The 23,431-nt window shown below is 47.7% G+C and overlaps 1 protein-coding gene across 1 annotated transcript; it reads right to left on the bottom strand.

Moving 5' to 3' along the window:
* Positions 1-4,689: 4,689 nt before the first annotated feature.
* Positions 4,690-22,736, bottom strand: LOC133043932 (apolipoprotein L3-like). The gene is made up of 4 exons (XM_061125384.1): positions 22,611-22,736; positions 10,809-10,917; positions 9,455-9,566; positions 4,690-6,948 (listed from the first exon to the last, which is right to left on the bottom strand). The coding sequence occupies exons 2-4, from the start codon at positions 10,837-10,839 to the stop codon at positions 6,012-6,014; spliced, it is 1,080 nt and encodes a 359-aa protein (XP_060981367.1). The 5' UTR covers positions 10,840-10,917; positions 22,611-22,736; the 3' UTR covers positions 4,690-6,011.
* Positions 22,737-23,431: the final 695 nt, after the last annotated feature.

Below are 23,431 nucleotides of genomic sequence, written 5' to 3'. Positions count from 1 at the left end.
GGACAGCCGGCTCTGGGTGTCACCCCTAGAGAAGGGACACAGGGAGGAACAGTGGGAGGCAGGAGCTTTCCTGGAGGGAAAATCCAAGCCCAGTCATCCCTGCTGCCTGCTTACTTTAAACCTCAGGCAGAAACTCAGGGGCAGGGAAAGCCATGTGGGCCTCCCCGGGGGGAATCTGACAGCATGAGGGTGCTCAGGCCCAGCTTCCTAACTGCCCTCCACCACAGGATAGCTGCGGACCCCGAGCGAAGATCAGGCTGGGTGGGGTGGGTGTCCCGGGACTCACCTCCTGGCCAGGTAGCCCCAGCAGCAGGCCTGGAAGCCGATGATGATGTCCGTGATCCTCAGGTCCTGCTCCTCCTCCAGGTGGGCCAGCATGCTGGCCCCGGAAGAAGACCTTATTCTGGCTGATGCGGTACAGGTTGCTGTCGAGCTCCAGGGCTTCCGTCCAGAAGAGGAGAGCCGGCTGCTGACCATGTACCACCCCCGCCACCACAGAGCCCCGGAGCAAGGCCAAGGCCAGGGGAGGGGCCTGGAGCCGGGGCTGGCCCTGCTGCTGTGTGGGCAGCCTCCTCCTGGTGCAGGGAGAGTGGGGCTGAGGGGACGCAGGAGGGGGCAGGTGGGGGTTAGCACGGGACAGGTAACAAGTGAAAGCCACAGAGAAATACAGAACCTCGGCCCTGTAGGGACCTTACCTGCTGGAGTCTCTGCCCACATGCATTTCTAACAAAGGTGGCAGTAGATAGTGGGGCTTAGGAGGCATTACCTTAGGGAAGCATTAGGCATTCACTAGGGAAACAGTGTCCTTGTTTGTTTATTTGACTGCCCTGGGTCTTCATTGCTGGGAGCAGGGGGTGCTTTCTCCAGTTGCAGCGAGTGTGCTATTCTTCATTGAGTACATGGGCTTCTCATCACAGTGGCTTCTCTTTTTGCAGAGCACGGGTCTAGGGTGCGGGCTCAGAAGTTGCGGTGCACGGGCTTAGTTGCTCTGCAGCATGTAGGATCTTCCCGGACCAGGGATCAAACCCGTGCCCCCTGCATTGGCAGGCAGATTCTTTACCACTGGACCACCAGGGAAGTCCCAAAAAGTTTCTTTTGAAAAGGTACTTTAAAGTCAAGACTGGCTTCAATGTCCTTCAGAAGCAGACGGAGCTAAGCAGGGGAGGCTGAGCAGTGTGGGGCCATGTGCAGGGTGATGGGCAACAGCACAGGTGGCTTGAGAGCCTCACTGGTCAGTACAAGGTGCTCTTCACCAATTGTCCTTGTCCGAGAGGCTGGGTCCAGACCAGCTCCTCAGGCATCTGAGTGTAACCAGGTGCTAGATATTCAGTGTCAGCAGTGCATCTTCCTGAGAAAACTGGTGTATTCTAAGTATGGACCTCTGCAGACGCAAGACACCCCTGTGCTCTGAGGTCTAAGCCCTGGGAACAAGCCAGCTGGAGGCTGTGTGCCAGTTGGTATGAAGGCAGCTCTGTGAACTTCAAGGCGTTTGTTAGAACTAGGAGCAGCAGCTTAAAACCACCAAACTCAGGGTCAAGCGAGGAGCTAAGAACCTCCAATACAGGCCCTGCCAGAAGGGACTCAGGTCCTGGGTGCAGGGCATACCTGTGCTCATCTCTCCCCACATTGGAAAGGACAGCAGGTGGCAACAGACAGCCCCATGGCCTGGGCTCCAAGGAGGTGGGTCCACCACCCTGGGCCCAGGATGAGTTGTGTTACAGAAACAACATGCTTGCTTCACTTCCTCCTGAAACAGGATACCCCGTGTTCTCCTGACCAATCAACTCAACATGGATCAGGGAGGAGGCTCAAGGCACCCGGAGGCTACACCCAGGATGGCCCTTCCCAGGTGGGGGCTGTGGCCACTCTCCTGGACCCTGGGCCCAGCTTCCTCCTGTTCTCCATGGGGGTGATACCACCTGCTCTCAGATGGGGCAGTGAGGACCTGATGAGGACCCAGGTGATGGTGCTGACACAGCGATGGCCCAGCCCAGGTTCCGCAGGTGTGAATTTCCCCAAAGGAAAGAGGAATAGGGAGTGGAATCCCAGTGAAGACTTGTATCAGGGGAGTAATGCTCCTGGAGGTCCTGGTCTCTACTGCACCTCCTTGCCGCCTGCACATATATAAGATGCATGCAGAACACTGAGAAAGGAGCCCAACAGAGCAGGAGAAGCACTAGCATTGAACCGGGACCCTTTACACCTGACACCCCTGCAACACGTAGCAGGTGGAGATGATTCGTGTTTGTCTCCAGCTGGGGAAGTGGGCGGTGTACTTACTGTCGTGTGTGGGATGGTTGGACCCAGGATAGGGTGAGGAGAATCATTTCCATTGGTCTGAGAAGAGGGCACGTTGTGCACCCAGGAAGCACTAAATCTGGAGTCTCTCTTCCCGAGACTCTCCCCTCAGGGTTCAGGTCCCTGTTAACCATTCAACTTCCTCATCCTTCAGCCTAACCTATTGGTCCCAGAATATAGTCCTCAGACCTAAGTTCTTCTGTCTCCTGGGAACCTGACACTGAGATTCCAGGTGCTTGAACCTAAGCTCCCAGCTGGAAGGGGCCTCTGGGGACAGACTGTGAGCTCCTGAAGGGGGACCTGCCCTACTTTCTGTACTTGGTGAACTGTGCAGGTTTGGGGCTTCTTTCCATTCTCTGACCTGGCCTGCATCCCTCCAGTGCATGCTCTTCTGTGCTCACTTAGCCAGACTCAGTCTCTGTTGCTCAGAAGCACAGGGATCTCACCTGAGACATGGGTCACTGTGGAATTGCATCATCTGCTCATTGAGCTGGATGGGGTCCAGCTCTAAGGGTTTGGGGGCACATGGGAATGGACACTGAATGGTTCTGTATCCAGGCACTGGGTCCAGAACCCTCCCCAGGAGAAGTCTGTGCAGGATTTGAATTCCCCAGGAACTTACGAAGAATGAAAGAAGGAATGAAACTCATGATTCGGGGATCAGACAGATGATGGCCATAACTGCTGACATCTTCAGGAAGGAATGGAAGGGCCGACTGAAGTCTCAGGGAAACACTGGCTGAGAGGGAGTTAGAGGCACTGAGGAAAGTCTACTGAGGGAGGTTTGGACAGAAGTGTGGAGAAGGCTCTGCAGCACGTGGGGAGGGACTTAGGAAACGTCCTGCGATCATATCTAGGTCTCGGGTTTCTGGCTTCCTGCCCTGAGCTCCAGGCGAGGGAGACGGTTAGGTGGTCACAAGCTCCACACGTGGAAACACAGAAAGTCAGTGCCCTGTGGAGCAGCCCATGGGGTGAGAACAACACCCAGATGCCCCCCCTCTCCTCCCTGGAGAGGAGGAGGCTGAGGTGTCCCATGAAGGCTCCTCAGAAGGTCCAGGTAGGTGCAAGCCCAGGTGTGTGACCAGGTCAGAACATGGCCTTGGATGGACTTTCCCACCATCCCTGCTCCCATCGCCCAGCCCCTCAGTCCTGCTCCTGGGGATCGAGTGAGCCTGGTGTCCTGCTCTGCCCTTGGGGGACCCCAGGCTCCTGCACATTGCTTTGGTCTGCAATTAGGCTTCAGCTTCTGTGCTCAGAGTCATGGGTAGCCGTTGTGGAGGCGAAAGCAGTTGCTGCTAAGGTTGATATTCTTTTTTTTTTTTTAATTTATTTTTATTAGTTGGAGGCTAATTACTTTACAAAATTGTAGTGGTTTTTGCCATACATTGACATGAATTAGCCATGGATTTACATGTATTCCCCATCCCGATCCCCACTCCCACCTCCCTCCCCATCCCATCCCTCTGGGTCTTCCCAGTGCACCAGCCCTGAGCACTTGTCTCATGCATCCAACCTGGCCTGGTGATCTGTTTCACCCTAGATAATATACATGTTTCGATGCTGTTCTCTCAGAACATCCCACCCTCGCCTTTCCCACAGAGTCCAAAAGTCTGTTCTGTACATCTGTGTCTCTTTTTCTGTTTTGCATATAGGGTTATCATTACCAGCTTTTTAAATTCCATATATATGCATTAGTATACTGTATTGGTTTTTATCTTTATGGCTTACTTCACTCTGTATAATGGGCTCCAGTTTCATCCATCTCATTAGAACTGATTCAAATGAATTCTTTTTAATGGCTGAGTAATATTCCATTGTGTGTATGTACCATAGCTTCCTTATAATTGGCAGGACATGGAAGCAACCTAGATGCCCATCAGCAGAAGAATGGATAAGGAAGCTAAGGTTGATATTCTTATGGGTCATTCTAGCCCGTGTGGGGAATAGATGAGTGGGGCAGGGCAGTGCCCCAAGGTAAACACAGGAAGACAGTTCTGGCAGCTCCTGCAGGAGTCCTGGTGAAACATGAAGGCAACCTGCGTGAGATGTGTTGTCTCTCTGCCCCTCTGTTTATGGTTGACCCCCCTCACACCTGCACACAAGTCCTCTGCTCTCAATCAGCCTTGAGTGCCCCGTGTCCATCCTGGTCCCCGGGGCGGGAGGAGGAGTATCCCCGTGCTCAGCCCAAGTCAGACAACACCGGCTCCCCCAGCTGTCCCATGGGGCCTGTGGGGCTCCAGGGTCTGAGGGAAACGACTGAATGGGAGCCCAGCGGGCAGGCAGGAGGAGCCATGGAGGATGCGCTCCCTGAGATCCTGGGAGACAGGCTCATGGGGAAGGAGCTCAGGCATCTGGACTCAGGTGAGCCCTGTCAGTCAACACAAGGAAACCTCAGTGAATCAGTCCTATTTATTGAAATAAAGTCTGGAGAATACAAGGTGAGGAGATCCAGTGTTAGTCGTTAGTCATGTCTGGCTCTTAGTGACCTCATGGATGGCCAGACTCCTTTGTCCATGGAATATTTCCAGGACATTTCCATGGAATGTTTCCAAAAATACTGGAGTGGATTGCCATTTCCTTCTCCAGGGGATCTTCCCAACCCAGGAATCAAACACACGTCTCCTGTATTGACAGGCGGATTCTTTACCACTGAGTCACTTGGGAAGCCCATGGAAAAGCATGGAGTCTCCTTAAAAAACTAAATGTAGAGTTATTGTATGAGTCAGCACTTCTGGAAAAGACAAAAGCTCTAATTCAAAAAGTAACATGCAGTCCAGTGTTCAGAGCAGCACTATTTATAATAGCATGGAAGCAACCTAAGTGTCCATCAATAGATGAAAAAAGATGTGAAATAGCTGGAATAGTACCCAAAAGAATAAAATAATGCTGTTTTTAGATGCTTGGATTGACATAGAGATTATTGTAAATGAAGTAAGTCTGTCAGAGAAAGACAAATATTGTATGATCTCAATTGTATGTGGAATCTAAAAAGTAGTACAAATGAACTTATTTACAAAACAGAAACAGACTCACAGACAAAGAAAACAAACTGATGGTACAAAATAGGAAAGGGGAGGAAGGGTAAATGGGAGTATGTGATGAACAGGTGCACATTATCATACATAAAATAGATAAGCAATCAAGATTTACTGTACAGCACACAAAACTACATGTATAATCAATACATTTGGCTGCACACCAGAAACCCACACAATACCGCAAGTCACCTACACTTCAATAAAAACAAACAAACAAACAAAAGAATCACTGCCTAATTAATAACAACCTGCTGGAATCGAAGGTGAGGTGATGCTGGAGACATGGGGCTAGAGAACACCACCAGGGGGAGACTCTTCTTGCTGGGACGTCACGCCCTGAGGAGGGCAATAGAGGAGCCCCGGCTACTTCTCCTGGATCCCAACAGTCCTCACCCTTTGACTTTCTCTCATTTTCAACTCTTTCATATTCCTGGCCTTCCACAGCTAGTTCCACCTGCCTTTCTCTTTATTGTACCCCCAGTGTGTTCTTCAGTCCAAAAGAAGTGGTTTCTCCCCTCCCCTCACTCTTTAGCCCCCCTCCTCCCTTAGTCCAGGCTCCAGGCTCTTGCTTTGTCATCATCTGCCACCTGCATCCATCCCTCCCTTGCTCAGCTCCAGAAATGCCAAATTCCTAACACCCAGGACCATCAATGTTGTCTCCCCTCCTTTTCTCCTCTAACAAGCTGCCTCTGAGACACCCAGCACATGTCCCTGGTCCCTGCACTCCTCTGGGGGTGGGGGAACTGAGCCCTTCTGCAGATTCTCATGGATCTCAGTGAGTAACTCCAATATGCTTTCCAACTCCTGGGCCTGCTGCCTCAGCTTTTCAGCTGACTCTGCCTTTGCTCCACGGTGTAAATGTATTGACTCTTTCACCAGGAAGCCCACATCTATCACAATGCCGATACCTGACAGGACTATGCCAGTGATACGGGCTTCTTTTGTCATTGCTAAAGCCATGCTGCCAAAAGTTTTCCGCACCTGAACACTGTCATGAATGATGTTTTTCCCTTTGGTTATAAAGATCTTGACTTTGGCTGCTAAGGCAGGGCTGACTTTGATCACCTTGATGAATTGGACTTTCTTCTCAGTGTATTGTAGGGCAGTGATGAGTGAATTCACTGCAGAAATAATCTGAGGTTTCCTTTTAAGGAGTACATCCTTGATTACCTTCCATCTCTTCCTGTCATGGGACAGCAGTTGAGTGGTTTTGATTTCCATTGATGACGTGTTTACTTGTTCCACGATGCTGGTGGACACATTGGTCACAGCAGCCGCTATGCCCAGCGCTAACCCAGTGGCCATGAGAGGCAGAGTGGCCCCCATTGTCAGAGGTGCCAGAGCCAGGCCAAGGACACTGAGGATGCCAGACACAGTACCAGTGGAGTGGGCCACCACCTTGGAAATCGTGCAGTCCTTGTGTAACTTGTCAACTTTGTTCGCAAAAGCATGGATTTTTTCTGTGTCTTCCTCCAGGTCCTGTTTCATCACAGGAAACTCCTCCAAAAACTTCTTTCTGTCCAGCTGGTCTTCTTTGAGTGTCTCTGGGTCCTTTCCACTCAAGTTTGTTTTCAGCCTGTTCAGATATTCATGTAATGCCTCTGCCTCCTCCCTGTAATAATGATGATCAAGGAATTAAGACAATTTGTTTGTCTGTAAAAATAGGCTGGACAGGATCTATTCTGCATAAATTACAGAAATTGTTTAATTAAATGTTTATAAGTGTTTCTTTTTACATTAAGCACATATTCAGACATTGTAGATGCTCCATATAGTTATTCAATGGTGGAAAAAATAAGCCAAAATCATATTAGGATACAGTTAAGGTAGGTATTTGGTTTAGAACTCAGGGGCAGGTGAAAACCATCACTTGCCAGGAGTTGGTAGGGTGGGAATTCCACAGAGAAACAAAGAAAAGTTTGATTTGAGCAGAAAACCCTTCATTCATGGACCTTAGTGTGTAGCAAAGAGTCAATCTGCTCTTAGCCATTGATTCTGGGAAGTGGTCCCTAAGCCCCTAGAACATTCTCGCTGATAGGAGTGTCTTCATCTGCTCGGGCCTTTGGCCACTGGACAAACAGAAAAGGTGACATTCACGATGGGGGCCTCTGAGTCATGTGGTATCAGTTCTGACCTCTGGACAAGCTGGACTCTAGGGCATTAGTCTGACCGCCGGGAGGAGCTAGAGACCACAGGTTAGGATAATTTGTTTTGCATGAGATTCCCTGGAAGACAGTTCTCTGTGTATCCTGCTGCACACTGATTCCAAGGCTGGAAAGCATCCTGGGGACAACGGAAGCTTTGTGTGTGAAACCCGCCCAGACTTTGCCCTGTGGCTGAAACTGCATCCTTTCCTGTAATAAACCATAACTGGGATGACGATATCTTCAGTGAGTTCTGAGAATGCTTCTAAGGAATTCTCAACCTGAGGGTGATTATGGGAACCCCCAAACTTGCTACTGGTGTTAAATGTAAGGACAGTCCTGGGAACTGTGCCCTCAGATTTTGCAGATTGGCTAACTCTGCATACTTAGGAAAAAAAAAAAAAAACCACCAAAAGTCAGAGGAAGAAGGCACCTTTAAGATCATTTTGCCTGGCATCTGCTGTCTTCCAAGGCTTGTGCCCTTGATCTTTCCATTGAAAAGTCACTGGGTCCATCCACTTCCCCAGCTGACAGGGAAGCAGGAGATGTGCTGTGAGCCCTGGTTCCCTTGGACTCTCCAGCTCACCTCACTGACTCCTGACCCATCACCCAGCATCCTTGACCTCTCATATGTTACATGTTAGCTGGTAAATGGGCCTGCACCCCAAGGCCATGTGCAACTTTATACACCCTCTCCAAGACTCAAGAAACTTGAGGGAACATCCATCTGAATTGTTAATCCTGAAGAGACCGGCACTTGCACAGCTGGTGGAGGAAGTGTTTTCCTCTTGGGTGGGGATGCGTGAGGTTCCTCAGAATCCCTCAAATGACACACAATCGCAGCCACTCACTGTGGGCCTGGAGGTCTCACTGAGCCACACTGCTCTCCCACTGTCAGGGCCGCCCCACGTAGAATAGAAGATGGTCCCAGATGGAGTGAGAACCCAGGTCCCAGGCAGGGTGTGGAGGACATGATCACCCAGGGCCCTTCTAGCTCAGCGTGAAGGGATCCCATCAGGGAAGAAATAAATATCCTCCCTCCCACTCCTGGAACCTCTGTTAGCATCACAGCCCCTTAAGTCCTGTGTCCTCAGGGCCCACTCTCCTCACTCTAGTGCTGGTCCTGCTGCCCAAGCCTGTCTACTCGTCCTCCAACCTGGACCCTCTGCTCCACCCTGACCCTTGGGTCTGACCCTGGTCCAGGCCTCCCTAAGCCTTTGGATGAGATGGTTGCATTTGCTTCCCCACCTCTGACCTGCATTTCACTCTGAGGCCATCACCATAGTCCATCAGATTGGATTGCTATTCCTACTGGACACAGGACAGATCTGAGACTCCAAGATATAATCCCAGAGCCCCAGAGCTGGCAAGACTAGTGCCAGGACCCCACCAGCTCCACCCAGTTCCTCTCCAGCCTCTCTGGTGTATGGGCCTGTTGGATCTTCCACGGTTGTTACAGTTCCTACGATGGGGAAGGAAAGGGCTCTAGTCAGAATCCACAGGAACACAAAAGGATGTTGGTGGGATTTACCGACTTGTTTGAAAGTGAGCTCTGCTTTGTCCTCATCTCTAGGAAAAAGATCCTTGGCCCCTATCTCTTCCCAAGAAGTTTTTTCAAAGTTAATATTAATTGAGCACTACTCTGTGTCAGCCATCATGCAAAGCACTTTGCATGCATGCTCTCAGTGTCTTCACAATAAAACTGAACAGATGAAGAAACTAAGGCTGAGAGTAGTTCAGTAACATGTCCAAGGTCACATAACCTGACCCTGTAGCAGGTTTCACCTCTTCTCACCCCGAGGCCATTCACTGCCAGCAAATGACATGAAGGAAGCACTGCTATTGGGACCTTGAGAAGGAACACGCTTGACTCCTACTATAGGATGCTGCCTGGAGGAGGTATGCCTGCCAGGAGGAAACTAGCCAGGGGCAGAGGAATCTGAGTGACATTCCTGGTGCACCCATGCATGTTACCTGGGTAAATTGGCCTTAGCCACAAATCTCTCCCAGTTTTGGGTTAGGAGCTTCAGTTTATTTTCTGTGTCCTGGGAAGGCTCAGCGACAACTTGATAAACATTTTCACTCTCTAGATGGAAAAAGAAAAGAATAAAATTAGAAAAAAACTGTGGTGGAATGCAAACGGCATTGAATAGCTTACTCTTTGGAAGAAAAGTTATGACCAACCTAGACAGCATATTAAAAAGCAGAGACATTACTTTGCCAACAAAGATCTGTCTAGTCAAAGCTATGGTTTTTCCAGTAGTCATGTATGGATGTGAGAGTTTTATATAAAGAAAGCTGAGCACCGAAGAATTGATGCTTTTGAACTGTGATATTGGAGAAGACTCTTGAGAGTCCCTTGGACAGCAAGGAGATCCAACCAGTCCATCCTAAAGGAAATCAGTCCTGTGTGTTCTTGGAAGGTCTGATGTTGCAGCTGAAACTCCAATACTTTCACCACGTGATGCAAAGAACTGACTCATTTGAAAAGACCCTAATGCTGGGAAAGACTCAAGGTGGGAGGAGAAGGGGAAAACAAGATGAGATGGTGGGACGGCATCACTGACTCAATGGACATGAGTTTGAGTAAACTCTGTGAGTTGGTGATGGACATGGAGGCCTGGCCTGCTGCAGTCCATGGGCTGCAAAGAGTTGGACACGACTGAGTGACTGAACTGAACTGAACTGAAAATGTGTTGAAGGTCCGTCTTCCTGACCAAAGGTCCCTGGTGTTATGGGTGGGGACATATGTGTCCCCTCTTCCCCAATTCATATGTTGAAGCTCTGACCACCCCTCCCTGAGGACTGAGGTGGCACAGTCAAGACCTGAGTTCAGTTCAGAGTCCCCTGACCCTTGCAGAGTGGCTGAGGAGGAGGGGGTTGCAGGGCAAGAACTGGAGGAAACAGCCTCTTGGTGACACCCCAGGGTCTGGGAGCAGAAGGAGGCTTGGAGCAAGGGAGAGGGCAGGAGAAGCTCCAGGGATGTTGGGGGACCTCCTCTCCCTCTCCCGCCTGACCTTGGGGATCCCCATCAGCTGTCCCCCTCACCATGGGCTGTCTTGGCCTCACTTCTGAGTCCCTTGCTGGATGGCAGTGGGCGAGGAAGTAGGTGCCTTGCTGCGGTGCCCTGAGGACAGGGTTGGGATTGAGGCTGTATGGATAGGATCCCAAATGTGGGGGGCTCCCCTGGCCTCTCTGGAGGGTTCCAGAATGCTCAGCCACCCCCTTCTTGGTTTTTGATTCCTTTGTGGGTTGTCTCAGCCTGGAGGCACCACCCCCAATTCTGGATCACAAGCGGAAACCAGCCAGACAAGTGATAGCTGACTACCTGAGCAGTACAAGAGGTCTATTAAGCTCATGGTGGCAGCAGCAGTGTCTCGGAGATGTTGCTTCGGCTCACCCGTCCAAGTCAGGCTGGAAGGAGGTGTGGCTTCACCCTTGGGGGAGAGAAAACAGACTGTGGGCTAGATCACGCGTGAGCAGGGGCTGCAGGGAGCAGCGATGGGGGAGGTCTCTGGTGGTTTCCCCTGGGATGGCCACCAGTGCCACCGGGGACTTAACCCTCTGTGTTTCTCTGTCCCCTGGGCTCTGCTGCCTGTTAGTTAAGAAAAGTCACTCACCTCCTACAGCTCCTTCCAAGCTGAGTCAGAGTCCTGCTCTCCTGTTGGGGCCCAGGGAGAAGGTAATCAGACAGGAGACAGCCATCTGTGAAGTTATAGGAGCAATAAAACCAGAGACAGAAGAACACAGAAAGGAACATAGAAAGGAAACTATGGAAATTATGGGAGGTGGGAACAGCTGTGCCACTAATTGGTAATAACTAATATTGATTCAGTGTCTATGATGTGCAGGCTCCTGAAACTCACCTAAACATAGGTCAGCCCAAGATTTCATGCTGGTGCCAGAGTCTGGACTTGAATCCAAGTCTTTCTGATTCAAATAGCATGTTAATGATAACTATATAATTATATACAATATACAAAATATACAATATACAGAAATACTTACCTGGGGATATATGTTAATTGGTAAATGACTCTTTTTATTCCAAAATGATGTCTTGCTCCCTGTGCTTGAGTCTCTGCCTCTATAAAGTTTCTGGAGCTGCAGCTCCCACAGCCCACATCCTCCTTGCTTCTGCAGGAGGCTTTATCCCGCAAGCCCTATCCCTGCAGCCCTGCCCTGGGCTGCTGAGGACCTGATTGTTGCCCAGTCCTCTCTGCTGTCCTCCCCTGACTGTTGTACTTTAGGTTGTTTCTAATTATTTGTGTAAATAATAGTGTCAAGAACACTCTTCCTGTATGAAACTTTGCCTGTACTTGAGACCGTGTCCTTAAGCTGGTTCTGGAAGTTGAATGATTTGGTAAGGGCTCTAAATATTTCAAATGTTTTCATACCTAGAGTCGCTCTCTTGTGCCAAAAAAATGCACCAATTTATTACAGTTATATCCATATATGAGACTGTCAATTCTTTTAATCTTGCTAATTCTCAGAAGTCTCCACTTTAAAACAAATCTTTATAGGGAAATAATTTTTTAATTCTGTCTGGGATTACGTTGCCTTGGTAGGTGATGAAAGAAAGCAAACGTTGATTACCTTCACCAGTATTTTAAGAAGACAAAAGTGCGTTTATCAACTACTCCTCCTGAGACCTGACTGAAATGATAGTAAACATGCTTACAGGTATAATAACAGCTACTGATAGGAGGAGTCTTTGTGCTTGTGGTCTTTGCTCTAGATAGCTGATCTAAGACTTTACCATTTATAATTTGGATTATTGCAGTAACCCTTGAGATATGTACCCCTGCTCCGAGAGGAGGTACTCCACGTTCAAGGTCAGGAGGGGTGGCCGTGAGAAGATACCCCTCATCCAAGGTAAGAAGCAGCAGCTGTGCTTTGCTGGAGCAGCTGTGAAGAGATACCCCACGTCTGAGGTAAGAGAAACCCAAGTAAGACGGTAGTTGTTGCTAGAGGGCATCAGAGGGCAGACACACTAAAACCATAATCACAGAAAACTAGCCAATCTGATCACAGGACCACAGTTGTGTCTAACTCAGTGAAACTAAGCCATGCCATGTGGGGCCACCCAAGATGGTTGGGTCATGGTGGAGAGGTCTGACAGAATGTGGTCCACTGGATATGGGAATGGCAAACCATTTCAGGATTCTTGCCTTGAGAACCCCATGAACAGTATGAGAAGGCAAAATGATAGGATACTGAAAGAGACCACCGACCACCCCAGGTCGGTAGGTGGCCAATATGCTACTGGAGATCAGTGGAGAAATAACTCCAGAAAGGATGAAGGGATGGAGCCAAAGCAAAAACAATACCCAGTTGTGGATGGGACTGGTGATAGAAGCAAGGTCCGATGCTATAAAGAGCAATATTGCATAGTGCCGGGAGCCAGCTCACGAGATCCTGCCCATGACAAGGTCATGAGGAGAAAACCTGACAGGCAAGGTGGATCAGGTTTTCAGGGATTCTGAAAAGCTGCCCCCGGTGCTCACCTTAAAGATGATATCTGTCTTTCTGATGCTTGCTTCAATAGACTACTCCCTAATTTCTGTGACATAGGCAGAAGATCTTCCCCGATCTCTTTCCAAATAAGAGTCAATTTAGAACTTTTATCAGTAAGTTTCCCAGGTGGCGGTATCTTATGAGATTATCCAGGATGAAAGGAGTGTTTCAATTTAAACTCCTTTGCTGGCATTCTAGTTTGTTTAGCAAATGCGTTTATGCCCTTGGTACTAATATGCATGACTGCTCATAATACCCTAATCATAAAATAGCATAAAGAACCTGATCATATAAAGGCCCTAGTAGACATAGAGCCCTTTGGGGAGTGAGGAAGCCCTATTAGAAAACACAAGAAAAATTATACTAAAAGTGGTTATTGGGTTAACACTTGCTTGCTGTGTTTTCACTCTTAATGTGCTAAGGTTGTGCAGTGGAAACCATTAGTTAATATAATTATAGATCTAGAAAAATAAGAGCTTAGCCCTAGTGTGGTCACAATGAGATGGTTGTTAATTGTCAGCCAGGAGTGCTAGGTAGAGCCTGCCTCACTGAAGCTTCAGAGTCTGTGTGGAGTAAACCTCTTAGATAAATTCAACTGACAACTTCTGCAGAAGAATTGACCTTTATGTTAACAAGGTTATATTTCTACTATGTTGTGACATGCTGTACTGTTGCCCTATGAGACTGTAACTTTTCTGTTAAGATCACCACAGAAACAGAAAATAGGTTTACATTCATCTGACTTGCATAAAATGTTAATAGGCCCCAAGGCCAGAAAATAATGTACAAGACCCTCATAAACAAAGAAGTATGCAGAAAACACCCTGGTTTCATGAAGGACAAGCTGATGTGATGTTAAACTATCTTCCCCTTAGAAATGTACTAATTTAGGGTCTAAAAGCCACGGTAAAAAAAAAAGCATCGCCAGACCCTGCTTCACACCCCCAGTCTGGTCACTCACTCACTCTCTCTCTCTCTCTTTTTCTCTCTCTCTCTTTCTCAAGCAAATTGGAAGTGGTCAAACAGGAGATGGCAAGAGTGAATGTTGTCATTCTAGGAATCAGCAAACTAAAATGGACTGGAATGGGTGAATTTAACTCAGATGACCATTTTATCTACTACTGTGGAGAGAAATCCCTTGGAAGAAATGGAGTAGCCATCATGGTCAACAAAAGAGTCTGAAATGCAGTACTTGGATGCAATCTCACAAACGACAGAATGATCTCTGTTCATTTCCAAGGCAAACCGTTCAATATCACGGTAATCCAAGCCTATGCCCCAACCAGTAATTCTGAAGAAGCTGAAGTTGAACGGTTCTATGAAGACCTACAAGACCTTTTAGAACTAACACCAAAAAAAGATGTCCTTTTCATTATAGAGGACTGGAATGCAAAAGCAGGAAGTCAAAAGATACCTGGAGTAACAGGCAAGGTTGCCCTTGGAGTACGGAATGAAGCAGGGCAAAGGCTAATAGAATTTTGCCAAGAGAATGCACTGGTCATAGCAAACACCCTCTTCCAACAACAGAAGAGAAAACTCTACACATGGACATCACCAGATGGCCAACACCGAAATCAGATGGATTATATTCTTTGCAGCCAAAGATGGAGCAGCTCTATATAGTCAGCAAAACAAGACCTGGAGCTGATTGTGGCTCAGATCATGAACTCCTTATTGCCAATTTCAGACTTAAACTGAAGAAGGTAGGGATAACCACTAGACCATTCAGGTATGACCTAAATCAAATCCCTTATGAATATTCAGTGGAAGTGAGAAATAGATTTAAGGGATGAGATCTGATAGACAGAGAGCATGATGAACTATGGACGGAGGTTCGTGACATTGTACAGGAGACAGGCATCAAGACCATCCCCATGGAAAAGAAATGCAAAAAAGCAAAATGGTTGTCTGAGGAGGCCTTACAAATAGCTGTGAAAAGAAGAGAAGCAAAAAGGAAAGGAGAAAAGGAAAGATATTCCCATTTGAATGCAGAGTTCCAAAGAGTAGCCAGGAGAGATAAGAAAGCCTTCCTCAGTGATCAATGCAAAAAAAATAGGGGAAAACAACAGAATGGGAAATACTAGAGATCTCTTCAAGAAAGTTAGAGATACCAAGGGAACATTTCATGCAAAAATGGGCTCAATAAAGGACAGAAATGGTATGAACCTAACAGAAGCAGAAGATATTAAGAAGAGGTGGCAAGAATATACAGAAGAACTATACAAAAAATATCTTCATGACCCAGATAATCACAATGGACTGATCACTCACCTAGAGTCAGACATCCTGGAATGAGAAGTCAAGTGGGCCTTAGAAAACATCACTATGAACAAAGCTAGTGGATGTGATGGAATTCCAGTTGAGCTATTTCAAATCCTGAAAGATGATGCTGTGAAAGTGCTGCACTCAATATGCCAGCAAATTTGGAAAACTCAGCAGTGGCCACAGGACTGGAAAAGGTCAGTTTTCATTCCAATCCACAAGAAAGGCAATCCCAAAGAATGCTCAAACTACCACACACACTAGTAAAGTAATGCTCAAAATTCTCCAAGCCAGGCTTCAGCAATACATGAACCGAGAACTTCCAGATGTTCAAGCTGGTTTTAGAAAAGGCAGAAGAACCAGAGATCAAATTGCCAATATCCACTGGATCATCAAAAAAGCAAGAGAATTCCAGAAAAACATCTATTTCTGCTTTATTGACTATGCTAAAGCCTTTGACTGTGTGGATCACAATAAACTGTGGAAAATTCTGAAAGAGATGGGCATACCAGACCACCTGACCTGCCTCTTGAGAAACCTATATGCAGGTCAGGAAGCAACAGTTAGAACTGGACATGGAACAACAGACTGGTTCCAAATAGAAAAGGAGTACATCAAGGCTGTATATTGTTACCCTGCTTACTTAACTTATATGCAGAGTACATCATGAGAAACGCTGGGCTGGAAGAAGCACAGCTGGAATTAAGATTGCCGGGAGAAATACCAATAACCTCAGATATGCAGATGACACCATCCTTATGGCAGAAAGTGAAGAGGAACTAAAAAGCCTCTTGATGAAAGTGAAAGAGGAGAGTGAAAATGTTGGCTTAAAGCTCAACATTCAGAAAACTAAGATTATGGCATCTGGTCCCATCACCTCATGGGAAATAGATGGGGAGATAGTGGAAACAGTGTCAGACTTTATTTTTTGGGGCTCCAAAATCACTGCAAATGGTGACTGCAGCCATGAAATTAAAAGACACTTACTCCTTGGAAGGAAAGTTATGACCAATCTAGATAGCATATTAAAAAGCAGAGACATTACTTTGCCAACAAATGTCCATCTAGTCAAGGCTATGGTTTTTCCAGTGGTCAGGTATGGATGTGAGAGTTGGACTGTGAAGAAAGCTGAGTGCCAAAGAATTGATGCTTTTGAACTGTGGTATTGGAGAAGACTCTTGAGAGTCCCTTGAACTGCAAGGAGATCCAACCAGTCCATCCTAAAGGAGATCAGTCCTGGGTGTTCCTTGGAAGGACTGATGCTGAAGCTGAAACTACAATACTTTGGCCACCTCATTAGAAGAGTTGACTCACTGGAAAAGACCCTGATGCTGGGAGGAATTGGGGGCAGGAGGAGAAGGGGATGACAGAGTATGAGACGGTTGGATGGCATCACCAACTCGATGGGCATGAGTTTGAGTAAACTCCAGGAGTTCGTGATGGACAGGGAGGCCTGGCTTGCTGCAATTCATGGGGTCACAAAGAGTCGGACATGACAGAGTGAGTGAGCTGAACTGAAGTGAACTCCCTTACTTTTTTCATAGATGTTATGTGACTTGCCCAAGGTCAGAAATCTTGTCCATGACACACTAGGTTTCAACCCACTTACTGGGCTCAAGAGCCCACAGCTCACCTCTCGGTACTCGGCTGCTAATATAAAGCCAGGAATGTGGCCAACAGGAGTCCAGAGTCTTCAGCTGGACTGGATGAAGATGTGACTGCTGAGTAAAGAGGAGTGGAGGGAAGAGACGGGGAGAAGGTGTACAGGCAAGAAGGATGCTTGCTTAGAGCAACATGAGAGTGATACAGAAGGATAGAGCAGGGGACAGTCTCAGCAATCTGCATCCTATCACATATTCACGCAAATTCACACCAGAGGGAGGAAAACCTGGATTCAGAGACTCCGAAAAAAAACATCTCTGTATTATGGAATTTAGGGGTCCTCAGGCAAACACTCTAGAGTGAAGCTTACCAGTCAACTTTACTCCTTCTTAAATATGAATGGGTCATCCAGGGTCAGATACATGGAAATGATGACAGTGTGGGAAAGGGTGACTAAGATAAACAGATGAGAAAAGACACCAGAAGAGATGGATAGACAACTTTGAAGGAAGAAAATAAGTTTAAAACTTGAATCCAGGTCGTTAATTAGATTAGAAAGGATTTTTATTCATAAAATGAGAAGATGCACTGAGATTTGGGGAAAAATGAAACAGACAAATAAATCTTGGGACTTAATAAGTGTTTACAAAATAAGTCTGAAGAAAGATTGGAAAAGAAGGTCAAAAAAAGCTTCCAGAAATTTTTTCTTAAATTACAAAAGAAATGGAGCCAAATGGAGAACAGAAAAGTTGCTATTCACAATCATTCCTTAGAAAGTTACTTGAGAGTGAGGTGCAGAGGGAAAGAAAAGATGTGTGTGTTGGGGGAGGGGCGGGCGGATGATGTGAAGGATAAGCAAGAGAAAGAAAGATTCCTGAATGTGACCCAGGAATCAGGAACATCAATCCAGAGAGAAGGGAATCCAAGGATCACAGCTGGGTACACAGCAGATCTAGAGAGAAACCAGTTCAGAATGGGGTGAAAAGTCCAGAGTCTGTGGGGATAGGGGACTCGGTATCATATGAGGCACAGGTGCAAAGAAATGGAGGAAATTTGAAGATAGACAGTGCAAGGGGTGAAAACAAAGGCAATTCAAAACATCAGGAAAAACTAAAGCTATGCCAAAATGTATGTGCAAACGCAGAGTATTAATACAAGTTACTCCAGAGAAAATATTTAAAACATCACAAAAATGGAAATTGTCTTCTTTGACTTTTAATTTTAGAACAAAGCATTTAAATATGAGAACTAAACTTATTTGCTGTCAATCAATATAAATATTAAGTCACACTTCTAGAAGTTGGGAACTGAAGCATTGGAGGGTGAAAGAGAAATAGTCTCATTTTACAAAGTGGGGAATCAAGAAACACCAGTTGAACCTGAGGGCCTAAGAAAGAATGGCACAAATAAAGTGCATATAACCACAAAGTTTTCTAATAGAAGATGTAAGATGAGTGATATAATGATATTAGGAGAAGACAGGGGAGGATATAAGAAAAGGTGCAAAAATAACTGAAATCATTATTTTCCCTGGTAAGAAGTAAGTTAATAGTATCCAACTTTTTAAATTAGGAAAATAAAAATATGATACTTAATATTTATTAGCTATTGTGGTTGGCGACTCCCCACTTTGCACTAGGCAGCATTCTAAGTGCTTCTCAAGCATTCACTTATTTTTAGTTCTCTCAATGACCCTGTAAGCAAGGAAATTATCTAAGGATATTGCTTAATTACCTAAAGAAAAAGCAAACAACTAAAAGTGCTTTTTACTGCGAAGGGATTTCGAGAACCCTCTGTATAAACTGATTTGTTTTAAACATATGCATTTAATATTTTGGATTTTTTTAATTTTATAAAAGCAGAAGTCACTTCATAGTAGTTAGTAACCCATAAGACTGGGTTGATTTCAGGCGCTACCACATAAAACTGGTGGAAGCAATTGGATTAAGAGACAATAAGAAATAAGCCTGACACCTGATGTGACAACTGTCAGTTTAGGAGGTATGTTTGTGATGATGAAGCCAATTCCTCTAGGAAAAGGAGGGATGATAATACACGTAACCCAGGATAATCACAGTGAACTGTGGCCTTAAACAGATACATCATCTAGCAGCACCTTGCCCACAAACATGTGCACCCATGGGCTTCTGCCCATGCAAAGGAAGCAAGACTCCTTGAAGGGGAGGTCAGTTCCACAGGTCGGCATCTATATCCACAGGTCAGCATCTATACACCCCCAAAGGCAAAGATTCTCTTGGAAATGTTCACAGCAGCATTTAGAAGGGGCACCCACATAAAATGAGCTTCCCTGGTAGCTCAGATGGTAAAGAATATGCTTGCAATGTGAGAGACCTGGGTTCAAGCTCTGGGACGATCCTCTGGAGAAGGAATGGCTCCCCACTCCAGTATTCTGGTCTAGAGAATTCCCTGGACAGAGGAGCCAGGCTCCTGACAGTCCATGAGATCACAGAGTCGGACCCGACTGAGCAACTTACAATAATGCTGCTGACGATGGAAAGTGAATTCTATGATCATGTTTCATTGGGCCAAGTTGAGTCTGAGAAAGGCCATGAGTTCATAATAATTCAATGAGAAGAGTTTATATCAAGTGTGGCTAAGAAGGGAGACACAAAGCTTACAAAATGTAGCTATGCTGCAAAGAGAAGTAAGTGTAGTGGGAAATAGTTCATTGTTAATTGAATTTAATAATAAGAGGAGTCTTAAAATCTATGCACATAATCCCTTCTGTCTATTTATGTGACCATTAAAAAGGACTGAGAAGGAAAGAATACCCCTGACATCCCAAGGCTGGCCTGATGTCACAACAGGGCGATGCTCTTCTCCTGTTAGATGTAAAGGCTCTCACAGAACTCCAGCCTCACACAGGGTCACCCTGACAGCAGGAGCAAAGGAGACAGCAAACACCCATCACTGCGCCCTCACTCACACCTCGCCCCCTCCCTTGGGTGAGAAGCATGACTGCTCCTTCGTTACCAGTTACACCTTAATGCTCACTCTGGTCTCCCCCCTCCGTAGGTGAGTTACTGAGACCCCCACTGATAGGAGGGCCCCTCATTTTCCATGTCACCTGATCTAGAGTGGACCCATTTCCTTAGTGAGTGAGTGAAAGTCTCTCAGTCATGTCCAACTCTTTGTGACCCCGTGGACTATAGAGTCCATGGAATTCTCTAGGCCAGGATACTGCAGTGGGTAGCCTTTATCTACTCCAGGAGATCTTTCCAACCCAGGAATCAAACTGGGGTCTCCTGCATTGCAGGCAGATTCTTTACCAACTGAGCTATCAGGGAAGCCCCCATTACCTTAGAGCCTCCCCCAAATCCCCTCCCCTGAGCCCCCATCTGAGAATCGTTCTATTACCTTCTCTCTGTGATGCCTGGGGCTGTCCCGCAGGAAGAGTAACCACCAGCTTGTTCACTAGGGAGTGTCCCTGGTGGTGGGGCTGGAGGCACTGAGTGTGTGGATGGGAGAGAACGCGTGCAGGCAGGTCTACCTTGAAGCGGGTGCAAGAGGATAGCTGGCTGGTCCCGAGCCGCCCGCCCTGCCTGGAAGCTGCATGACCCGAGAGCCTGGGCAGCCGAGTAACATCATGAAACACGGGAACCAAGAGCCAAGGCAGAGAGAAGAGGAGGGTTTGGGCAGAAAGGGCTGGATCCTGGATGATGCCAAAACTTTGTAATCGCATCTGAACCCTCGACCTCATCCTTCTGTCCTTCCCTGACGTTCTTGGCCTGGTCCTGACCCTTGTCTGGGGCCTCAGCTGGGTGTGGATATGGGCAGTGCTTCCTCTGCTTGATTCCTGTCCAGGGCGTCCTCCTCTGTTAGTTCTGATTGGTCCTTTTCTGTAAAGACTGTTGGTGGGAGAGGGGAGGACTCTGGAGAAGCCTGTCCCTGCCCAGCTGCATGGCCAGTCATGCATCCCTCCCCTCCTCATGGGCAGACAGATTCTCCCCAACCATCTCCCTCAGGTGCCTGCAGCCATGCTCCCTGGGAAGGGAAAGGGGAGTTAAGAAAGTCCCTAGCCCAGCACCCATACCCTCCCGACTGCCCCAGCTCCTGTCTTGCTCACACTGTCTGTCTCCACAGGGCCTGCTACAGGAGACTGACTCCTCACTTGGCACAGGCTGCCCCTCCCCATGAAATGTGTTTCCCCACTGGCCTCACTATGTGATGGGTTACTTGTCCCTGGAGGCCCAGCTCCAAGCCTCCCTCTGCCACCTTCCTCCAGTTCCTCTCCAGCTCCTCTTGAGCGTCACACTTTCCTGGTCATGTTCCCTTTTTGCTCAGTTCCTCCAGGTCTGAGAACCCTACCCACATCATTAGGGGCCCTGTCTGTTCTCTGCTGCTCCTCCTGTCCAGGACCTCTGGGCACCCTATGCCCTCCTGGGCACAGCCTGGCCAAAATATGAGAGGTGGGACCCCTTCTGGGGACATGAAACCAGCAGCTTCTCGATGACACAGCACAACCCCAGTTCCCCCTGTGAAAGTTAGAAAGGGAGGGAGGGTAGAAGGGGGACAAAGAGGAAGAGAATGGAGAAGAAACTAAAGATCCTAATCAATATATCATTCAAAAGTATCCAATGTAAATCAGAGAGAAAAAACTGAAGGGACTGAAGGAAGCATTAAAAATAACATTGATTTGAGAAACCCTTTCTAAATACACACATTCCACAAGATATAAATTCTGACCTACTGGACTCTTAGAAATTAAAATTGCCATGCATCCCGTAAACCAGGTCAGAAAAAACATCTGCACCCACAGGGAAAATGGAAATCAGCTTTTAAAAACTTAGTAAGAGAATAGAACAACCCATTCCCCAGGAGGTAGCTTGCCCAGGGTCACACGGCTCTCTGTGGGCAGAGAGGAGGCCAAGACCAGGCCTTTGGACATGGGTGTGAGGGAGGGGTGGGAACATGGTTTTAATAACCCAAAGTTTATAGGGTTGTCTCTTCTGGTGAAAAACATAGATCTAAGCTCATGCCCCTCCTGTTATACTGATGTTTGTAGAGTCTGGCTTTTTATCTTAATACTGCCACACCGGGATTGCATGTGGACCTTGTGCAGTGAGCCCTTCTCACTTCTTCCAGCAGGGCCATCTTCCCCACACAGGACCTCCCATCACCCACAATCTGAGCAGAGGGCTCAGTGAACACAGGAAGCCAACGCCCTTCGACTCCCCGCTTGGTTTTCTGTCTCTCTCCAGGCCGCAGTGTCCCCCAGGTCCTGGCATTGAGCCTGGCACTCAAAGGCAGGATTTTTTCACAAACCCTGATCCCTTGTAACTGAAAAAACTCCCCTTTCCCCCATCAGCACCAGCCTAGCACCCTGGGGGCAGCTTCAAGGTGGCCAGGCCATAGGATGGGAGGCTCTGACTCCCCTGTCCTCCTCCACCCGCTCTGCTTCCTCCAGTTTCCCAAAGTACTGATAACACCCAATGCCCACCTTCCCCCTGGGCTCACTGCTCATGTCTCAGGGGTCCACATGCTGAGCTGAGCCCACCGGGATGGGTGCTGCCCTCCCTCTGCTCTGTTCAGGGGCCCTCGGCTGGGAGGAAGCCCTCAGACACACCTGCCTCCACATCCAGGCTCTGCCCTTGCTTCATCTGCTGCCTTGGCCAGGACCTCACCTCTCTGAGCATCCAGTTCCCTTCTGTCAACTAGTGACATCATCCTTTCTCAGACATTCATCCTGAGGATGGGGAGATGGGCAGGGTCCCACTTCCCTGCTTACCCAGGAGTCCTCCTCTGGCTGAGTGTGAACAAGATCCAGATGTTTTCAGTTGTGCAGATGCAGCACCAGCTGTGCGTCTCTGCAATGACCACACACACCCTCTGTTCCCAGATACACTCTGGGAAGCAGAACTGAAAGCAAAGCCCTCACTTCTGAGTGGTTCAAGTCAAACAAACACCCTGCTCACCAGGCCCCGCCCTGGGACTATTTCCACCTCCAGCTGACTCCGTTAGAGAAAGAAGCCTAGTCCTGACATTCCACAACCTTCTTGACACAGTGCACTCCGTCTCAGGCCCCATGAAGGAAGACCTGCCACCAACACACCATGAGTCCCTCGGCAAATCACTGCCCACCCATTTCCATCTTTTCACCCCTCCAACCCCACACTCGCCAGCCTGCCTGCCTCATTCACCTTCGTGCCTCCAGCATGATGTACAGTCTTAGAATAGACCAGTTGCTCAGTGCATAGTAGTCATACTCTGCTGCTGAGGATCACGTCCAGGTGGCTTCTAGGATTCGCTCACGCTTCTAGGTCTTTTTACCAGGAACACCTGCTGCATCCAATCAGGAGAAATGCTTTCTGCAAAGCCCACATCTGGCATCACCTCCTGGGAGAAGCCGTCCGAGACCTCACCTGTAGACTCACTGTTTCCTGTTCTGCTCCCATGGTACCTGGAAGAGGGGCCTAAGGTCATCCCTCAGCAACTCTGCCTCAGCCCCACCTCCACGCCTTATGATCAGATCTTTCTAGAATTAGCCCTGCTGTCAGGGATGGAACTAGTGCCTTTATTTCCAGTGACTCACATGAGGAGGCCCAGCCT

This window comes from Dama dama, chromosome 22 (assembly GCF_033118175.1).
Source record: "Dama dama isolate Ldn47 chromosome 22, ASM3311817v1, whole genome shotgun sequence".
NCBI classification, from domain to species: domain Eukaryota; kingdom Metazoa; phylum Chordata; class Mammalia; order Artiodactyla; family Cervidae; genus Dama; species Dama dama.
Note: the sequence above shows the minus strand (reverse complement) of the source record. Positions and strands in the feature narration are given on the sequence as shown.

Coding starts and splice junctions, on each gene's coding strand:
- LOC133043932 (XM_061125384.1), bottom strand. CDS start 10,839: ATGAGCTTAATAGACCTCTTGTACTGCTCAG. Junction 9,567..10,808: donor AGACCTCTTGTACTGCTCAG/GTAGTCAGCTAT, acceptor TTTTCCATCTAG/AGAGTGAAAATGTTTATCAA. Junction 6,949..9,454: donor GCTAAGGCCAATTTACCCAG/GTAACATGCATG, acceptor TCATTATTACAG/GGAGGAGGCAGAGGCATTAC.